At 42.2% G+C, this 21,156-nt stretch overlaps 1 protein-coding gene across 3 annotated transcripts in view; it reads right to left on the bottom strand.

The window, feature by feature from the left end:
• The window catches only part of pacrg (PARK2 co-regulated), a 195,370-nt gene that overhangs the window by 158,561 nt on the left and 15,653 nt on the right, over window positions 1-21,156 (bottom strand). For all 3 annotated transcript variants that reach the window (XR_007191832.1, XM_048227909.1, XM_048227911.1), the window contains exon 2: window positions 2,370-2,504. Coding sequence is in view for 2 of the 3 variants with exons in the window: in XM_048227909.1 (XP_048083866.1) it covers window positions 2,370-2,504 (135 nt within the window). In the remaining variant the exon portion in view is untranslated. The remainder of the gene's footprint in view (window positions 1-2,369; window positions 2,505-21,156) is intronic.

Below are 21,156 nucleotides of genomic sequence, written 5' to 3'. Positions count from 1 at the left end.
GCACTACACTGAGGAGGGCCATGAAAATCACTAACAAAAAATCAATAAGCATAACAGTTGCATTAGATATGACAGCCGCAATTTCATACACCGATTCCCGTCGGCTGCTAAGCAATTTCGTACCGGCTGAGAGAAAAAGAGAGAGAGAGAGACATTATTTTTTCAGGAGTGCCGATTCGTTTTGAAATTTGCATCAATAATTCACTCGGATGCTTTCAAAATGTTTTCACCTGGAGATGAAGAACACTCTCCTGGAATAAAAGAAGGAAATTGTGTGTGTGTGTGTGTGTGTGTTTGTCTTTGCCTGGCTGTCTGATTGCTTGACTGTGTTCTTTGTGTGTGTGAGCTTAGGCCCAGTCACCCATGTGTGTGTTTTAAAGGTCATGGGGGGAATGGAGGTGGTGCTGCAGAGGGTGCTGATTAGGCTATCAGCTAGTTCAAAGCTTTAACTACTTAATGAAGTTATACAGGAGTCTTTATGACCTGAAGTTGATGTTGCATATTACAACAATTCATGTTATAAAAACAATTTATTTCATACTGTGTTCTTATGCTAATATTACATGTAGCCTAGCTGCCTGGCTAGGCTTCCAATGAAATAGCAAATAGTGGTTGCCTGGGACTCGTTCATACCTGCCAACACTCCCGTTTTTCCTGGGTTTCTCCCGTATTTTAAGGTCATCTCCCGGCGTCCTCCCGTTTTGTTATTTCTCCCGGAAAACTCCCGTAATTTGCATGACCATCAAACTTAATTTTAAAATCACTGATCCATCCATTCTGTTGGTCTGACATTTCCCAGGTTGCCAGATTGTGTATGAATACACCCTGCACATACACAAATCACTTACTTTCAATTTAAACCTTTTTGTCATAAAACCTGGCAACCCAAAACCCAAATAAGGAAGCGGGTGCACACTGCGTAGCCACGGAGTCTCGCAAGCTAGCTAGCTAGCTGTTGTCAAATTGTTAGGGAAGATTTTGTGATTAACACATCACATAAACTGTTAAAGTGTTGTTGATACACAATAGGAAACTTGAGTCCTCGGAACATAATCTGACCAGCAGCTTTGGAGTTTTGGAGGTGGTGGATACATTCTGGCATGCGTATCTATTTCCATAAAAGCAACGACCGAAATGCAGTGTTGCAAAGAGTGTATGAAACATGTTAAATGTTTCATAAAATATATATATAATATAAATATATACTTCTCAGGCTTATTGTTTTCTTAAATTATTTAAATGTGTTGACAAAGGACATTTTGTGATGACTTGAATTATGTCTTATAATATGTCAGCAAGCAATGCATCATCAAGGCTGTGTTGTAAGATGTTGATGAAAGCATTTTGCACAGTTAACCATATCCAGTGCACCCATCCATAAGTTCAATAAATGTTCCTTTTTTAAATTGAGACTTATAACATTTGTTATCATCATTTGTGTAATTATGTGTCATTTGTAAATTGAGGGAGCAAAATAAAAGCAGTAACGGCTCCAAATATCGGCTCAAGAAAATCGGCAGCCTGTATCGTTCATCGGCTAAGGCTGATGGAAAAAAATCGGTATCGGTATCGGCACTAAAAAATCCATATCGGTCGATCCCTACTCTACACATAGAAGCGTGTTTCTGAAGCACAAGCATCATAGTAGCATACACTCTGGCCTTCACACAAGTAAGGTTTCATGTAAGTTAACAGTTAATGATATTTCCACCCACAGTCACTGTTATACCCTCTTCACAAAGACTTGTTGCTACCTTTCACCACAGGCTTCATCCAGATCCACAGCTGGACTAGTCTTTGGTATATCTGATGGTTACTGATTTAAAATAGCAAGCACTAGCTTGAGAACTATAAAGCTGAAGCTGCTTCAACCTCCCCTTATCCTGTCTTGTTGTTTGGCCGGAACAACAGAAGTGATTTGATGTCAAAATGAACAATCTCTTCACTGGTCTATCTGTTTCATATGATGAACCATAGCTGGTTAGACTTGTGTGTTTGTGTTTGTGTTTGTATTATGCCGGTATCATAGCTTTCACCATTCATAACAATAGATCGGCTACTAGAGCCAAAATCCCTGCTATAAATGAGATTCCAGCCGTACAAATGAACGCAAGTCAATGAGATATAACCACAAACACATCATAACACATAATTATAATTTTCACAGTTATTTTTTAGCGTAACTATTTACAACAAAGAAAGTTTGATAGAAAGTTTGAAAGTTAGTTTGAAAAGTTGAAAGTTAGAAAGTTTGATCTTGAGCTTCAATTTATCCAGTCCCATTGATGCATAAAAAGGGAATGTTTCCTTGTGCATATTGAGAGAATAGAGTTTTTCTTTAGAGCAGAGTTGCTCCCCTGTGCCAGTACCTTCCATGCGATGCGGTTTCCCTTGGTGTCATGCTCCAGGGCGATGGGGAAGTCTCCTCGCTCGTAGAACTTACGGAACGCCGTCGGTTTGGCCGGCCTCTCACGGAATGCTCCAGCAGCTGGGGGCCCAACCACCTAGAGAGAGAGAGAGAGAGAGAAAGGGTGAGAAGGAGAGAGAAACAAAAGTTTCTTCTGTTAAATTCCACCTTCAAACTCTATGTTTAAATATTTTGTTTTGGTTTGACAGTGCTAAATAGAGTTCTACCAAAGCTCATTAAATTGCATTGAGAAAATAATTCAAGAAAACAGAGGCAAAGAGGGAGGCAGGCAGAGACAGAGAGAGAAACAGAGAGAGCAATACACCGAAAGAAAGAGAAAGGTAGAAGAAAGAATGCAATCCCTAGCAAACACAGAGAGAGAAAGAGAGAGAGAAAGAGAGAGATAGAGAGAGAGCTGACCGCAGGGTGGGCCATCCAGCGGTGATAACTCAGCATGACGGCTGTGTGATGGTAGGGCTGCTGGCTTAGCTCTGCCTAACGGACAGATGGGCCCTCTGGGGCTGGCATGCACAGCACACACAGGGCCCTCTGCTAATACACTTACAAAAATGGCTTATACTCTGCTAGTACTAGCATTAGCATTTTTTCGTTCATAGTACTGGTGCTACAGACGCTGATAGTTTTGTAGCACAATCCACAAAATCTCTAGCATCAGTCGTAAACATCTAATGTGTAGGCTACACTCTAGAAAACATTTTAAATAAGGTGTCAGTGGTGCTAAGCTGATAAATCATTCATAGCACAGACTGATGTTTTTTGTACATAAATATAGCACTGTACAGCCCTGTAGTGGTAGTAGTATTAATGGTAGGCAAGAAGTAGTGAAACCGTAGCCAAAGAACAGGTTATGCTGTGTGCAAAGCCATAAAAAGTAAAACAACACACTTGTAACAAGCAGATAAACACAAAAGCATGTGTTTTGCTATGCAGGTCACTTCAGATCAGAAAGCAATACTATTGATACATGTTACTTTATGTTACTTTCTTACTGTGTGTCTGTGTGTACACGTGTGTGTGTGTGTGTGTGTGTGTGTGTGTGTGTGTGTGTGTGTGTGTGTGTGTGTGTGTGTGTGTGTGTGTGTGTGTGTGTGTGTATGTGTGTATGTGTGTGTGTGTGTGTGTGTGTCTATTATACAATTTGAGAAGAGAAATTCATGGTAATACCCCAAAACATCAACTGGTAAAGGAAATGACTCATTCGAGTGCAGCGCACTCTGAAGTCATGACAGCAATGGTGTGGCAGTGGAGAAGGGAGCAAATTATGAAGCCAGATTTGTGTCTGGATTCACTATACGGCCACACAGAGGCACAATATTCTGGATGTGTAGTACAAAACTCTTCCCTTGTGGCACACCTGACCTGAAAGTTCACTCCTCTCAGCTTGCTCCTTTGTGACGCACCATACATTTCCATCATTTTCATGACCCCTGGCATTAGTCCTAGCTTCCAGAGCACTGCTGGAAAACCATTTCTCCCTCCTCTCTGGGGGTGTGTGTATGTATGTGTGTGTGTTAAAAGGAGAAAAGGGGGACCTTTAGTAGAGCAGATAAGCCTGGTGGCCAGGTAGCAGCTCTGCAGCTCTCGCGGGGGGGGTGAAGGGGGAGTGGGGGTCGCTAAAAATAGCCACAAAGGAAAATGGACTCCAGGCTACATTGACCAAGAGCAAGCTTTATGGTCAGAAGTGATGACACTGCAGTTGATTCCATCTGGAAACACATAGGCTTCAGCTGCACATCCTTCTCTCTCTCTCTCCATCTCTCACTTCCACACCATTTATTTCTCATTAAGGTTCTTTCTCTGTCTCTCATTCTCACCCTCTCCCGCTATTGCTTTCAATCCACCCCTTTCCCCTGTCATTTTCTTCCCTTCTCTCCTTCCCTCTTTCCCTCATATTTTCTTTCTCTCCCCATCCCTCCATCTTCTGTAACAGACTCCTTCTCACCTGTGGCTCCACCGCACTCTCAAACCCATACTAATCTTTTATTTGATCATCCCTGGCAACAAAACAAAAACAACACAAACCACCTCACACACACACCACCATCTACCCCCCCACCCCCACCCCTCACCCGAAATGAATATGTTCCACTCTTTACTCTTCTGAGGCTCAGGCTGAAATGTGGAAAGAATGACTGACTGTTCCTGGAAATATTAAATGTGAGTGAGAAACACACACAGGTTTCTTGATGTGGGCTCAGCTTCATCTGTCTATGTTGGCCAGTCTGGTGCCAATTAAGGAAGTGTTCTCCAGGTTGGCGTGGGCAGCCAGACTGGATATGCGCTAGCCTCGCATGTCCTCAGCTCTGGATGGAGCTCAGGGGGTGGGGGAAGGCTAGGGGTTGGGGCCACTGCTATGTTGTTGTGCTGCTGCTGTGCTGAGAGCTGACGTTCACCTGCTGAATGTGTTTGTTTGGCTGAAGGCTATGGACCCGATGGCAAAACAGCACACACCAGCACACACCCAGCCTCCACTGGCTATGCCTCTGGGCAGCACAGAGAAAATGCAGTGTAATTATCTACTCCCTCCCTCTCTCTCCGTTTCTCTAGCTCTTTTTCTCTCAGTCGATCTCTCTCTTCTACTCATGTGTTGTGTCTTTCTCGGTTTTCTCTGAGTAAATAAAACCACTCTGCCTCTCCATTTTTCATTTCAATTTCAAAGGCTGTATAGGCATGACAAATCTCTACATGTACTGTCCAAGTATTCAAAACAGTACATGCTACAATCAGTAGCCTAATCAGTGAGAAACACATCTCTCTCTCCCTCGCAGACTGAGTCAACAGTGATGCTAATGACAGGCTGCATGCTGAGTGGTGTACATCTTTTCATTTAATACACCCACTCACTCAAACAAATAGACTAAGCACAAACACGTAACATATCAACACACAGACGTGTACAAATGCAAAAAAAAAACATGAATGATGAAGTGCAGCAAGTATGAGGGTGAGATCCCACAATCTGCTATGTCCTCCACTGTTACACACAAACATGTAGGCCTACACCTACTCCTACCTAGCTAAAATGTTGGCAGGTACTGTATACAGGTAGAAGCAGGTGGAATCTCCTGACTGACCCAGGGCTAGACTCTTAAGAACATGTTGCATTTTATCTTCTCTTTATCATACACCCATATAAGAGCACAATAGCTTGCACATAATCTCAAATTTAGAGTGTAATGCTACCTCACGTTGCGAAAGAATATGAAAAACATTGGCTGTCTGTGCCATTCCATCTTGCCTAATTGGCTAACTTAAAGGTTGGAGGCTTTAAGAGTGAGATGGGATCATGTTAAAATTGTTTCTTCCCTGAGAACTGTGGTGGTTTTACCTCAAACCCTCTCCCGATCTCTGTACCCATACTGTACATCTTTAGATGCAGACATCTAGGCTAATGGTTAAGACAAAGAGCGAGAGAAAAGGTGTCAAACAGACACAAAGGCAGAGACAGAAAGAATGGGTAGCGAGAGTGTGACAGAGAAGACAGAAAGGAATAGATGCCTCGTAACAGAGAAAGGGGATAGAGAATGGTGGATGCAGGGTATGATGGGTGAAAAAGAGAGAGATGGTGAGATATAGAGAGGGCGGCGGAGACGCAGGTAGAGGCAGAGGGAGAGAGACAGGAGCCACAGCTCATCAATCCAGCGGGGTGAGATCAGGGCGGCAACGGCGGTGTGGGCGCGTGTAGGTGATCCATCAAGCTGCCGGCGAGCGGCCCTCTCCCAAAGCCGCCCCAAAACGCTCCTGAAAGCCTCTGATGGATGTTTGGAAAGGAGCCTTCAATTTACTGTCAGCTCGGCTGAGGCCCACATTTCCATCTTTTTTTTTTAGCCACCCCCCCATCTCACTCTCTCACTTTCTACATTTCCTTCCTACTTGTGTCCCCTTCTCTTTCCCCCTCTTCCTCCACTCTCTTCTTGTTGACTATGAGCGGGTGGCATGGGGTGGTGGGGAGTGGTGATGGGATGGAAAGAGTTTAATTTCTTGGTATCTGAGAGAGAGTACGGTTGTGGTGGTGTTCGGATGCATTGCATCGCCTGTTTAGTGAGGCGACTGAAGCGCATGTGGGAGGGGAGGGGGTGGGTGGGCGTGTGTGTGTGTGGGGGGGGGGGGTTAAGGAGTGCTCTCTCTCTTTCTCTCTCCATTTTTCTTCCTCTATCGCTCTCTGGCTCTCGCTCACATTCTTATTCTGAATTTCTCTCCTCATTCTTTTTTTTTCATCTGAGGGGTTACTGAAATCTACAGCGATGCAAAGAGAGAGGGAAAGATAGAGTGAGAGAAGCAAAGAGAGAAAGATAGAAAAAGCAGACCTGTGCTGTGTGTGTGTGTGTGTGTGTGTGTGTGTGTGTGTGTCAGCCTTGCTGTTGCAGACAGGCAGAGTCTCTTCTGATAAGGTCAGCCTGCACATCACCGCTGCAGGCAACCAAATTAACTCCCTTTATTTACGGGGCAATCGCTCCAGACTAGCGGCTGGAAAAGTGGCTCAGCCGGGCCAGAGGCTCTGCTCCTGATGCAGCCCTTTTCTCAGAATGCAAGGCAAATACAGCACTGCAGCAGGAGATTTAGCCTATCTGACTGTAACTGAGGGTAGGTTTGAGTTATGAGGATTTATACTTTATGCATTAGTGCATCAGATTTACGTTAAAGCAGTAGGCCTACTTCCTAGTGTGGGGCTGTCCCTCCAGGGCAAGTCCAAGTGCATGTCAGCAAGTGCTACCAGACCAGGTGACGATGAGCACAGTAGGTGTGAATTAGGTACATTATCTTAATCATCTTCAGATCTTCATCATCACCATTATAATGATAGACATCATCATCAACACCATCATCCTTCATTACAACATTATAATCGCTGTCACCATCTTCTTTTCCATCTTATCGTTCTTTTAAAACAACCACCAACATCATCATTGTGAACAACAATTACAACGTCTTCTACTTCATTATCATCATTTAGCGCGATTGGTGTAGGTCATGAAGAGACAGATCTCAGCAGCCAGTCATGGCAGCCGGCATTAGCCCTTAAAGATGCCTTCAGCATTTGAGGAACTCGAAGGGCACGTAAAGAGGAGTCTATCTCCCACACACTCTCTTCCACGGAGACAAATGACAGAGGAGGCAGCCCAGTCACGGAGGGAAGTGACAGCTAAAATGTGGCGAGAATGTGTTTGTAGCTGTTTACTAAGCTACAGAGGCGTAACTGTGTCATCCCATAGAAAGTGCATTTTTGGGTGTGTGTAGGTGTCTGTATGTGTGTGTGTGCATTGTTTCTAATGGAAAATTACAAGTTAGCCAGTTAGCCAATGCTACCAACACAGTGTTTCGTTGTGGTGCCTCGGGCATCGGCCTAGCCATGCAAATAAATCACTGTTTTACACCATTTACGAGGCTCAAAGTAGTTCCATACTTCATTGGTAGACTTCCGAGGGCCTTGACATTTATAACGAGACATGGAGAACTTTGAAAAAGCACTGGTAGTTTATTTACAAGACGATTTATACAGACAGTACCTTAAGGAATTTTACCGTTCGACGCCATCTTGAATTTAGTCACGATAAGTCAAGCGACGAGTACGAACAAACAGGTATGATAAGGGATCAGATTCCAAAAATAATTCAGTGGAAATGCATGGATTCAGTTGCTTCCAGTACCTGTCTGTTCCCTGTCAAATTTTTAATTATCAGACTTGCCAACTGCAGCTTTAATTGATTGAAGTTAAATTTAAACTCGTGTTTGTCTTTCTTGAAAAAACAAAAAAACATTGCAAAACAGTATGTAGGCCTACAATGTAAAATATGTAGTTAACCCTTAGAACCCTAAGCTGTTTTTAGGGCATTTGCACTACCTTTATTCATAAGGATTTATTCTGGTCATTGCAAGTGCCACACACACATATTATATATAGTTTTTTTTTAGCAGTCTAGGCTATCCAGATCATCAATCAGTTCATGTATTAGTACTAGCAAAGAATTCAAATATAAAAAGCGTATTATAAAAATTATTATATTTTGACAAGTATCTCACCACAGCAAGCTCATAGCTCATGCATTTCATGTGTGTGTAGGCCAGACTGTCCTGATTCTGGCAATATCATTGCCATGGTGGAGGGATTCTCTGGGGCTGAGCAATTTACAGACATATGTGGTGTGTGCCGTACAAAAATAAATGCCATTTTTTTTATTTAGTGATTAAAAATTACCTTTCTGCGCCCCATATCTGTGACACGAACTGATCTGACCTGACTTGACCCGAGTTTACATGTTAGCCTGTGTGTGCCTATGGTGTCTGCACTCATGATTCTCTACAACTTTTTACTGCATTGCCATGAACAAAGTAAAGGCAAAAAAGGTGTTTCTTTGAACAAATTGGGATGCAATGTGAGCCTTGAATTGGATGCCATACAGGAATTTGCTAGGATCTCAAAACCGGATTATGAACATTCTTTGCCATAGAGAAACAGACAATAGCGTTGGATTATAAACATGCTTTGCCACAAAAACAGACAAAAACGTGAGGTCGAGCTATATGAATTTATTATTTTGCTGTCACTTCGTCTGTTTTATAACCCAGAAGGATGTACTTGGTATCAATGATAGCCCTGTGTCTCCTCTTTCATCTGATATGCTTGCCATATCTCTGCGTTCACGGGTTCGTGAGTAATTCAAATGAGAGTAATGGGTGTGCAGAGAGAAGTATAGACTGTAAATATGATGCAATTTGATTTAATTTCATGTTTTTTTTATTTTCATATTTTAACATACAGACAAGTGCATGGTGTCGTTAGAACTCCCCACTTCTGCTCTGTAACGCAATAAAGGTTTCATCTTGCTGTGATGAACAGTTGCGGAGCAATGTAACAGAGAAGAAAGGGTGTGTTTTTTGACGCACTCAATCGGGTTCTAAGGGTTAAATTGGAACTGTATTTTAATGTCGGTCATAATGGTGGCACTTGGAGAACCAATTATTTTCTGAGGTGGTACTTATTGTGAAAAGTTTGAGAACCACTGGCCTAAAGCATTTTTTTAAATGCTAAGAATAGTCTAAAGTTTTATGCAACCAGGTTGTGACTTGCGCTACCACTGTCCATTAGGCTGCTGTGAAGCTGTAAGCAATATCCTGTGCATTACCTGTTAATCGAGTGACATACTTGAGCCAGGTCACTGGATTTCTGTTAAACATGCTTCCCTTTCTCACCCATCCTCACACACACACACACACACACACACACACACACTCTCTCATTTACACTCTTACCTACACCCATCAAACACACTTACACGAACACACACACACACACACACACACACACACACACATTCATGAATAAACACTCATTGGTGATTAAAAAAAAAAAGGAATGGCCTAGAGCGCCAGGGTTAATGAGGCTGTGTGTTAGGGAGCATGGTGTGTCGTCACGGTGACAGGTTTGCAGAGGTCTTCGGGAGGGAGGAGTGGGAGCTCACACGCACACACACACCACCGCCAACCCCGCGTTCCCCAAGCAAAGCTTAACTTTTACTGTTCTGATCCGTAATGGCACCTCCAGGCATTAAAGAGCGCGCGGGGCAGGCCATCAACTTAATGACACAGAGAAGAAGGGGGAAGTCACTCCTTCTGGCAGGACACACAGATCACAGGGCCACAAATTAACCCTGCGCAACACACACAAACACACACACACACACACACAGACCTTCGCCTGACCTTGATTTATGACACAGCGATTGCATGTGGTGTGAGGCCATTTGGCTCAAACATTATTTTGTCGAGCGAGATTGGACACTACACATTAAAAATAGACCATGTGCCTGGCGAAACAGACTGAACGTGTTGCAGACTCACTGGGCCACAAACACTTCAAAACACACGCAAGAGCTAATTGTGAAAATTACTTTACAAAAAACAATTGACACCACACTGGGAACCACATTTTTTAATTAGTCTGCGTGCCATTTTGCAGTAACTAAATGGTGTGGAAACTAGTAAACACCAGTAGACAAGGCAAGCCTGAAAAGTGTGCACATTTTCAGATTTTTCTTTTGACTAAAATACTATAATTTCTTTCTAGCCATTTATGAAGTTTTGTCCAATTTTGTCAAGTGCAAAAATAAATTTCCTGGAGTGATCGTAGCTAACTGCTCTTTTTAGGGTGCCCCTTGACAGGATTATCTGCAATGACTAATGAAATCATCAGCTCATCATTATCCAACTGAAAGCCTTCAAAAAGACAGAGCCACCAGCTAATTGCAGTTAAAAATGCTGATTCCGGTAGTTGAAATGGAAAGATAAAGAGCTCAGAACTCTGTAATTTCAGCACAGTGACTTAGGCGTAAGTTTCACATACACACACACACACACAGACACTCTGTCCCTCTGAGGACGTGCTCTGTAAAAGGGTGAAAGGGTCAGCCAGCATTTGTTAGACTCCCCCGCAACCTCACGCTCCCCCTGCTTGGCGAGGCATATGGCCATGGCCGTTTGCGGCAACGACGGTGCTAGTGGGACTGTGTCAGTGAGGCGTGACGGGGATGTGATGTGACAAGTGATAAGGTGAGGGACATATTGTGTGTGTGTGTGTGGTGTGTACAGTGTGCTAGTGCATCCATGTGTGTGTATGACGTGTCAATGGGAGACAGACAGAGAGAGAGAGAGAGAGAGAGAGAGAGAAAGAAAGGCCATCCTCTGTGCGAATGAGCCCCTCAGGGATAAGGGCAGGCGGCACCAGGGCAGAGAGGCCCATCGATCTCCCCAAGACGAGCTGCACTGGGAGATGACCAGGACAGACAGAAAGAGCCCTGCCTGTCAGCCTGCACCTCCATCACCCCCACCCCAACAGCAACACTCTGCCAATGTCACAGGTGACCCAGATACAGGAAGCCAGCTCTCTGATAGGAACCGATGAAGACGGCAGGCCGAGCTGCCTTTGTAATGACATGCTGCTTAGGTAGACTGAGGACAGTGATACATAAAGACAAAAATTTTCTCACATAGACTCACAAACAAACACAATCATACACCCTGCACACATCTACACATTTTGTCTACACATCTGTGCAGGCCTGCACACACACATCCTATCAGGTCTCACACACCCAGACAATAGATAGAGAGCAGCAGTTACACTAACAGCATCACAATAGATTGACTGAAATAGTACTGTGGGATTTAAAAGATGGAGCCAAGCCCAGCACAGAGACCCACACAGACCCAGAGAGGCCGAGCTCCTCTGACTGTCAGCGGGAATCAGGCCTCCCACCACCTGCCACTTAGAGCACCAGAGAGGCCCTCCCAACAGAGAGAAACAAAACACAATCACTCTCTCACTCTCTCTCTCATTCCCTCTCTCCACAGCTACCTCCCTCACAGGTAGACAGCACTTCTGTCAGTGCTCTCCACTGAGCTTTGCAACTAGGACAAGTGAAGGTGGCTTGATTCTAGCACACTAGTAGAAGACATTTGATAGGTTTCATGGTTCATCTTCAATCTAGCCTCAACACTCACACACAGCTGTAGTACACACACACACAAAGATTTTTACCGAGAAATAGCTATTTCTTTCTTCTCGTGGAGACGTAAATCTTTTTTGAAGTGCAGAGGAAAAAATACTGCTTTGAAAACACTGCATTGTTGTGTGGATGCAGTTAGACATATAGCCCTTTACTTCTGGAGCACAGATGAAATTGAATACACTGTCTTAGTGACCTAGTCGATAAAGCTAAATGGGTCATCATCAAAAAAAATATGTGTATTTACAACCTAAAATGTTGTTGTTTTCCTGCACATTAGAATGTATCCTGTTAGATTTTAATATTTTCCAATGAAAAAAAAAATAATGATTATGATACATTTTTACCACTTATTACAGAAGACAGCAAATAAAATGTAATTTTGTGTAACAACAGTAAATGGGGGAACCCTATTGACGCAAAGTGTGTCAAAAAAAACACCCTTTCTTCTCTGTTACTTTGCTCCGGAACTGTACATCGCAGCAAGATGAAACCTTTAAGCTTATTGCCTGACAGAGTAGAAGTGGGGCTTTCCAACGACACTATGCACTTACGATCAAGTATGAAAATAAAAACAAAACGCTGCACACCTATCACTCTCGTTTGAATTACTAGATGAAAGAGGAGACACAGAGCTATCATTTGATACCAATAACATCCTTCTGGGTTATAAAACAGACGAAGTGACAGCAAAATAAGAACTTCATATAGCTTGACTTACCCCACATTTTTGTGTGTTTTTGTGGCAAAGCATGGTCATAGTCCAACACTATCATGTGTTTCTCTAAGGCAAAGCATGTTTATAATCTGGTTTTGAGATCTTAGCAAATTCCTGCATGGCATCCGATTCTAGGCTCACATTGAATCCCAATTTGTTCGACAAAGAAACACCTTTTTTGCCTTTACTTTGTTCATGGCAATGCAGTAAAAATGTGTTGTGTAGAGAATCATCATGAGTGCACACACAGGCTAACAAGCAAACTCGGGTCAAGTCAGGTCAGATCAGTTCGTGTCACCTGAGCGCAGAAAGGTAATTTTTCATCGCTAAATAAAAAAATGTATTTCTGTAAGGCACACACCACATATGTCTGGAAATTGCTCAGCCCCAAAGTCCCCCTCCACCATGGTTCTTATATTGCCAAATTCAGGACAGTCTGGCCTACACATACAGTACATGAAAGTTTATGTCCAGCTGGCAGCTTGCTGTAGTGAGATACATTTCAAAATGTATAATACGATTTTTGTGTTATTTAAAAATCAATATCAAATCAATGCAAGTAATAATATATGAAATGGTGGCAGATCTGGGTAGCCTAGACTTTGCTGATAAAAATATAGCGTGTAAATGGCACTTACAATGACCAGGATAACTAAAGGTAGTGGGAATGGCAGGGTTAAGGGTTAAGCATATCAAGAGTAATACAACTTAGATGACATGTTAAAAGACAATAGTTGAGGATCACATTAGTCATCAAATACACATTAATTTACATTTTAAATATACGTAGCCTATGAGTATTGGAATCAGAACTTGTGATTTTCATATCCGTAAGTAGTTCTCTGGTATGTGTTCCTGTCTCTGGTATGTCTTCCTGTCTCTGGGATGTGTTCTTGCACATGATAGGACTGTTTTTATTTCATTCTGTTCTTTTGCCATTTAGTATCAAGTATCTTTGATAGTCTAACTTTAGAGATAAGGGGGATGTACATTTTTGGTAGTGTCACTGGTCTGCATGGGTGCAGTCCCTGCGTCAGTGGTTATCTGCTTTGGATTGCCAGGTTGGCACTAAATCGGGGTCTGAATTAGTGCCATGTAAAATGGGATGACCAACAGCATCTCCTGTCTGCCAAGAACGACACTTAAACCCTTACGATTTTACCAAGACAGAAACTTGAATGAACACAGAAATATTTTTAAAAGTCAAGAATTGATTTTAATACTTCTTCAATACTTTTTTTAAAAAATTATTTGATTTGGGGCCCCCACCACCTTGACATCAGCAGTAATATTGAATATACTGTAGTGTGATCATTCAGTTGTGTATTTCATTAATAATGTATAGTATTTAATAATCTGCATAAAAGTAGCTAAACATATTTAGTAATTTGAATACATAAAAAAGTAAAGGTTTGCCATGGTTGCATAGCCTATTTCTAAATTACATAAACCCAAATAGGCCTAAATACCTAAATCCCATAGCCTAGGTAGGTTAGCAACACAAACCTGAGAGATGCTTGTGAGCAGATCAACTTGATATTAGCCTATTATTATGTGTTACCATAGCATCACTTGAACTAGCAGCCATGTCTCGCTGTTTATGGCATGACAGCTACGCATACTTGTGTGTGAGGAGAAAAGACGCACAGCCACAGGCTAGGGGAGGAGGCACTAGAAGCTTGCCTTGCGCACACACATATTACTTCAAAACAACACAGTAATTTTTAAAAGTATCGATACTAGTAAAATTAGGTATTGTGACATTTTTCATTTCAGGGTATTGCAAACTTTTGTAGTATCGGTGCACCGTGCAACATTAATTTTTGCATTATGATGGATGTGGCCTGTCTGAACCAGTTCTCCAGAAACTATAGAGCACATGCTGAATAGTGTTTTTTTAAGGTTATACAGATTTTATGATGTAATATAACTTATTTTAAACATCTTTTTCTCAATAGTTACATTTATTAGTAGGCTAAACAAACTACTAGTAATGCTGAGATTTAGATTTGCATCAATTGTGTTAATTTTAGGCTGTTCTAAACAGAGCCGGACAGTAACGGAGTACATTTACTTGAGTACAGTACTCGAGTACAATTTTGAGGGATCTGTACTTTACTCGAGTATCATTTTTGGGGAGTACTCAATAATAAATAACAAATATTGTACTCTTTACTCCACTACATTTCTATCCATAACCGTGAGTACCCTTTACTTCTTCTAAAAAAAAGGAAAAAAGAAAAATCTCGGAAACCCTCAATTTGTTGTTTCCCCTCTCAAAAGTGATTGGATTGTGCAGGCGCCACTGATTGAGACAGCCTATCAGCAATCACCTTCAGCTTTCCGCCAAAGTCAACTCCATGGTCAGATTTAGATAAGAGACAAAGCCATAGATGAAACAATGGATGAAGACGCAGCAGGTCCATCCCGGGAATGTGCCAACCTGTGGCCCCACCTCGCCAGACTATTTCAATTTTCTCAACAAGTTAATGATAGTTTTCGCTTCAAGTGTTTCAATTACAAAATAGTATTTTGTATTTGAAATACATATTTTAAATACATGTATTAGAAATACTGCCCATCCCTGGCAACATGGTAAAAAGATGAAAATGACTTGATTCAATTCCTTTTACATTCTCCAAGGTATTAACAATAACATTTTTCAATATAGCTGCAAGCAGCAATGAGGGGGCCAAGCAGTAAGTTCAGCAGGCCAGATTTGCCATGTAACTCAATGCCGTTGCATCTGACATATAGCATTAAGCAGTCACAGCAAGTGCCATGCCAAACAACCCAAGACTGGCTGAGTTACAAGGTCAAGTTTCACATCAAAACATAACTGATTTTGTGGGGCTGAACCAGGGCTGAGTGTTTTGGAATTTGTGGAATTCATTTTTGGACTGTCCCCAATCAGTGTGCCAAATTGTACAACTTTTTAATAGACGGGTTCTATGGGCTGCCATTGACTTCCATTGCAGAATAATACATCAGCAACTACAGGCCAAAATGCATTTTTGCCATTTACAGAGCCCCCTAGAGGTCAAAGGTCACCACATTTCTTGAGTGTCCTCCAGATGGGGTCTGAGGTACATGTACTAAGTTTGGTTTTGATACATGAAAGCGTTGCTGAGATATGAGCTCACTTCCTGTTTGGCGGCTTTGCCGCAAATTTCGATTGGCTGTTACAGGCGAATGCTTCTGTCAATTGTTCCAGAAAGCAATGCACTGATAAGGCATCATCTGAAGATGGTCTCTGGTAATTTTGGTGAGGATCAGCTGAAATTTGTGGCCTGCGAAAACTTTTTTGTGTTTTTGATTAAATCCAATATGGCGGCCGAATCAATTACGATGACATCACAAGTTGTCCTCTGTCTACCTAAGGGCCTTCCACAGTATTGCCAGACACCACTAGTGTGTTTTAATTCTAAGCACAACAGCAGCTACAGGCCAGGCATGTTTCTTAATTGCAGCGCCCCCTAGAGGTCAAAGGTCACCACATTTTTTGAGTGTCCTCCTGATGTGGTCAGTAGACTATACACTAAGTTTGGTTATGATACATGAAAGGGTTGCTGAGATATGCTTCTCTCAACCCTGCTCAAGTCGAGAACTACCGCCCTGTCTCACTACTGCCTTTCCTATCCAAAGGCATTGAACGAGCAGTCTCCAAACAGGTCTCTGACTTCCTTTCACAGAACAACCTTCTGGATCCAAATCAGTCTGGGTTCAAAAGCGGCCACTCTACCGAAACGGCTCTGCTGTCTGTAACAGAAGCCTTAAAAGAAGCCAGGGCGACCGCGGTCATCAGTACTCATTCTGCTTGACTTATCGGCTGCCTTTGACCCGGTTAATCACCGTATCCTTCTCTCTATACTACGCTGACATGGGAATCTCCGGTTCTGCTCTCTCCTGGTTTGAATCCTACCTCACAGGGCCTTCGTTTAACGTATCATGGCTTGGTCAGCTATCCGCACCTCACCATCTCACCACAGGGTCCCCAGGGCTCAGTGCTGGGCCCCTCCTCTTTGCTATCTACACCACCTCCTTGGGACAGATTATCCGTTAAGACGGCTTCTCATACCACTGCTATGCAGGCGACACACAGCTCTATCTGTCCTTTCCACCTGGCGACCCCTGGTTTCAGCACGGATCTCGGATTGCCTTTCAGACATAGCTACATGGATGAAGGCACACCACCTCCAGCTGAACCTCTCAAAGACTGAACTGCTGGTCATCCCAGCTAAACCTACCATACACCACGACATCAACATCAAATTTGACTCCCTGTCTGTTTTACCGACCAGGACTGCAAGAAATCTAGGAGTTGTTCTTGACAACCAACTAAACTTCTCAGATCATGTTGCCTCAGTCGCCCGGTCATGCCGTTTAGCACTCTACAACATACGGAAAATCAGGACTTACTTGACTCAAGATGCTACCCAACTTCTGGTTCAGGCAATAGTCATCTCACGACTCGACTACTGCAATGCCCTCCTGACAGGTCTCCCAGCCTGCGCGGTGAAACCACTTCAGATGATCCAGAACACGGGGGCGCCTGGTCTACAACCAACCCAAAAGGGCACATGTTATCCGCTGCTCATCCAGCTACACTGGCTACCTATGGCGGCCCGCATCAAATTCAAGTCTCTAACGCTTGCCTACAAAGTAGTCTCGGTTCTGCTCCCACGCACTTGAATGCCCTCTTACAGACTTACACTACCTCCAGACGCTCGCTCTCCTCTGACGAGCGGCGTCGCCTAGCTCTACCACCGCACGCTCAAGCCAATCCAAACTTTTCTCATCTGTTGTTCCTCGTTGGTAGAACACACTTCCAGTTCCTACAAGGGCAGGGACATCCTTTTCCACTTTCAAAAAACTCCTGAAGACCCAGCTCTTTAGAGAACATCTACTCTCATAGCAACACTTACAACAAGTCTTACTGATCCTAGCACTCACCAGCCGTTTTAAACTGACAAGTAACTGTTAAAAACAGCACTCACCGACGCACTTATTCTTACTGTACTCTAATGTTCTTTTAAACTGTCCTAAAATTGTGAGAATTGTTCTAAAACTTACTGTTTACCATGTTGTTAGTCGCTTTGGTTAAAAAGCGTCAGCCAAATGTAATGTAATGTAATGTAATATGAGCTCACTTCCTGTTTGGCGGCTTTGCCGCAAATTTCGATTGGATGTTACAGGTGAACGGTTTTAGTTCCGAAGACGAAACACCACAACATTTGTTAGGCTTGGTCTGAAGATCATGTATGTCAAGTTTGGTGCCAATCGGACAAAATTTGTGACCTGTGAAAAATTAGTTTCACTTTCGCTAAAATCCAATATGGCGGAAAATCCATCATGGCGGAAAATGACGTCATAGGGTGCGTTGAACTCTGCTTGGTCCAAGGTATGAAACTTGGTGACATTAAACATGGCACTGTCCCCAATCAGTGTGCCAAATTTCACAACTTTTGACCAGACGGTTCTATGTACTTCAGTACTTTTACTTAAGTAGACATTTGACTGTTGTACTTTTACTTGTACTTGAGTAAAATTTAGCAAAGGGTATCTGTACTTTTACTCAAGTAAGGAAGCTGTGTACTCTGTCCGCCTCTGGTTCTAAATAGGTTTTGCAGACAGCCTGGCAAAATTGTGTAACATCTAGGCCTATAGCATCACAGTGTTTCCCATACATTGACTTATTTGTGGCGGCCCACCACAATATCAACATTGACCACCACACAATGATTTTCCAGGTTGTACTAAATTGTGCTTAAATCTGGTTAGCATCATAACCACGCTACGCTAATTTGCTGTTGCTGTTGCATTCAAGCTGTGAAACTGTTGCATTCAAGCTAATTCTGCAAACTTACCACCACAAATAGAATTAAATTATGTGGGAAACACTGCATCACATCCACTGATTCCCCTACAATGTATTCAACAGCGGCGCAGCACCATTGCTAGATTTTGAGCGCCACCGCAAAATCGCTAGATTCTTCACATGATCAGTAATATCACGACATTTACTTGCACACTGTAAAAGCACAAAAGCCATTTTTAAATAGTTTTGTGAGTCATGACTAAGTTAAGTTAAGTTGCATCAAATCCTTTTATGTAGGCATAAAGGTTATGTTTTATGCGATTACAAGTTCGAAGACAAGCCTGATGACGAAACGTTCTGAAGCAGGCAGTAGGCTAGGCAAACATTACGGCTACATTGTTTGTTTGGCTATCGTTTTGTTTTGTTTGTTTGTTTGTTTTTTTTTGGGTGTTGTCATTTTGAAAAAACGAGGTAGCTAGTCTGCCAGTGTATGCCAATGTGTCTGGTAGTGATTAGTCAAGCGTTTCTCAACCAGAGTGGCCTAAAGTTTAGTACCATAGCACCTTACCTGTCGCTGGCTTCCACGTGCCTCTACCGATAGGCCTATGTCTTGCACCACAGACGGCATGCAGAAGTTATCAAACAGGAACTTCACTAGCTAACCCTCCACCATTTACTTTAGAGGCAGGTTGTGAGCAACAGGCAAACGCAAGATACAGTTTCAGTCCACGGAATTGCCGCTTTTTATTCAATGACCAACAAAGCACAAATTTACTTTTATCTATTATAGTTGCCAGCTTCCCTCTTGCAATTTAGCTCTTTATCTGCATATTCTCCCTTGCTGGGGCATCGGTCAGACCGCAAATGTGGTATCTGCGTGTCAGATGCGTTACCAGTCCGTTTTCATTTCGGCACCCATGTCAACAGGTTACACCGTGCACAGTGCCTGCATGACACGCACGTCTCAGGCGCGGAACGAACTGCGCTGAAAACACGCGCAAGCTAAAAAAGTTAGTTTAGCGCCCTGTTTTACCCCGATGCTGTTTTTATGCCGTCACAACAGCATTATATTATCAAAGAGCATTAGAGCATTTCTATCAAAAGCCCAGAAAATTTCAGTGCTTGCAGACAGGATGTGGCCTATTCAATTAAATATCATTTATATAATTGTTAATAAATTGTATCCCAACATCCATTTCTGCCAATAAAAATGAAAGCTATAAATCAACACAAAAGAAAAACATGAATAATCCTGTCTGAAATGATCAAATTAAGGTTTCTGTTTGTGACCAGTTCAAGGTGAGCCTTATGTGCTGCAATAATCATGCTTTGTGATTCCCATCTTTTTTTCACAGCAAATGCATTGAATCTGTTGAGGGTTATGTCATATTTGTATGTCTCAAGAATTTCATCAAATCTATGGACATTATTATGGATTGTACATAGAAATTACTATATTATTATTATCGCGTGCTGCGTGATGTTGCTAAACAACCAGTGTTTACAGCATTCCTCTGTTGCAAAGTGGATGCTGTAAGGGGTAAGCCACTATTCTTTTCCTCTGATATATACGGCATTAATTATTTATTTAAAAGTATTGTTCTTGAATCACCTGAAAACAATGTCATGATCTTTTAGAAGTAGTATATAATCACTTGTAATCTTGTTTTAGCGAATGTTTAAGAGAAATCAGTAACTTTAGCGTTCATAGTGTCTTCCTCTATCATAATGTAGGCCTATACAAAATTGTAGTTTACATAAAGTTATTATTATCAGTCCACAATGAGTGGAAACGATGTCATAACCTTCTGCTGTATGTGTTATTTTATTGTATCTGTTATTAGTCATATTTGAGGTTTTGAAATTAGTTGAAATAGTTTTTGCCGTTATTAGCGTTTAATTGGTATTTGCCGTTACTGTGTGTAGGGAATGGGAGAGAGACCACTGTGCGTGCGCACATTCTAAACTACCCCATTCTGTGTCCAAGTATGAAACGTCAAACGGTTCTCTTTTAAGATAAAGTGGGTTCTGTCACCTATTTCCATTATTGTATATCATGTGCCACTATGTATATTTATTATATTATATGATTTGTTCTATGGATGGCCTGTATTGAGCTAAGCCAAAGCCTATGATAACGGCATAGTGTAAATCTGTATTGTATAGGAGCTTGTTATTTATTGATCATATTGTATAACTTCTGTATTGTATTATGTATTCTTGTCACTTACTGTATGTCTAATTATTATCATGTGTATAACTTATTATTTACAATTATCGATGTAAGAGTTGCAAAGTGGATGTTGTAAGGGGAAATGGGAGAGAGACCGCTGTGCGTGCGTGCATTCTAAACTGCCCCATTCTGTGTCCAGTAAACAGAGTTGCAGATAGCCCATCCTTTTGTGTGTGTGTGTGTGCACTTCATTCATCTTGCCCTGTGCATCCAACTGGTCCTAACCACTTCACATTTGCTAAGCTTACATGTCCACTAAATCTATCCAGAAGTCATAATTTTTCTACATTTTCGTACGGGGGAGCATGCTCCCGGACCTCCCTAGCATGGATTGGTTACCTACTGCCAGCACATAACAGCACCGCTGCTGGAAACACTGACATCCATAACATCACGTCCATCACAAATCTTTTAAGTATTCAAAAGTAACAAAAGGACATGATTTCTTCATCACAG

Source organism: Alosa alosa, chromosome 19 (genome assembly GCF_017589495.1).
Source record: "Alosa alosa isolate M-15738 ecotype Scorff River chromosome 19, AALO_Geno_1.1, whole genome shotgun sequence".
NCBI lineage: Eukaryota > Metazoa > Chordata > Actinopteri > Clupeiformes > Clupeidae > Alosa > Alosa alosa.
The sequence above is the reverse complement of the archived record's forward strand: the minus strand, read 5'-3'. Positions and strand labels throughout refer to the sequence as shown.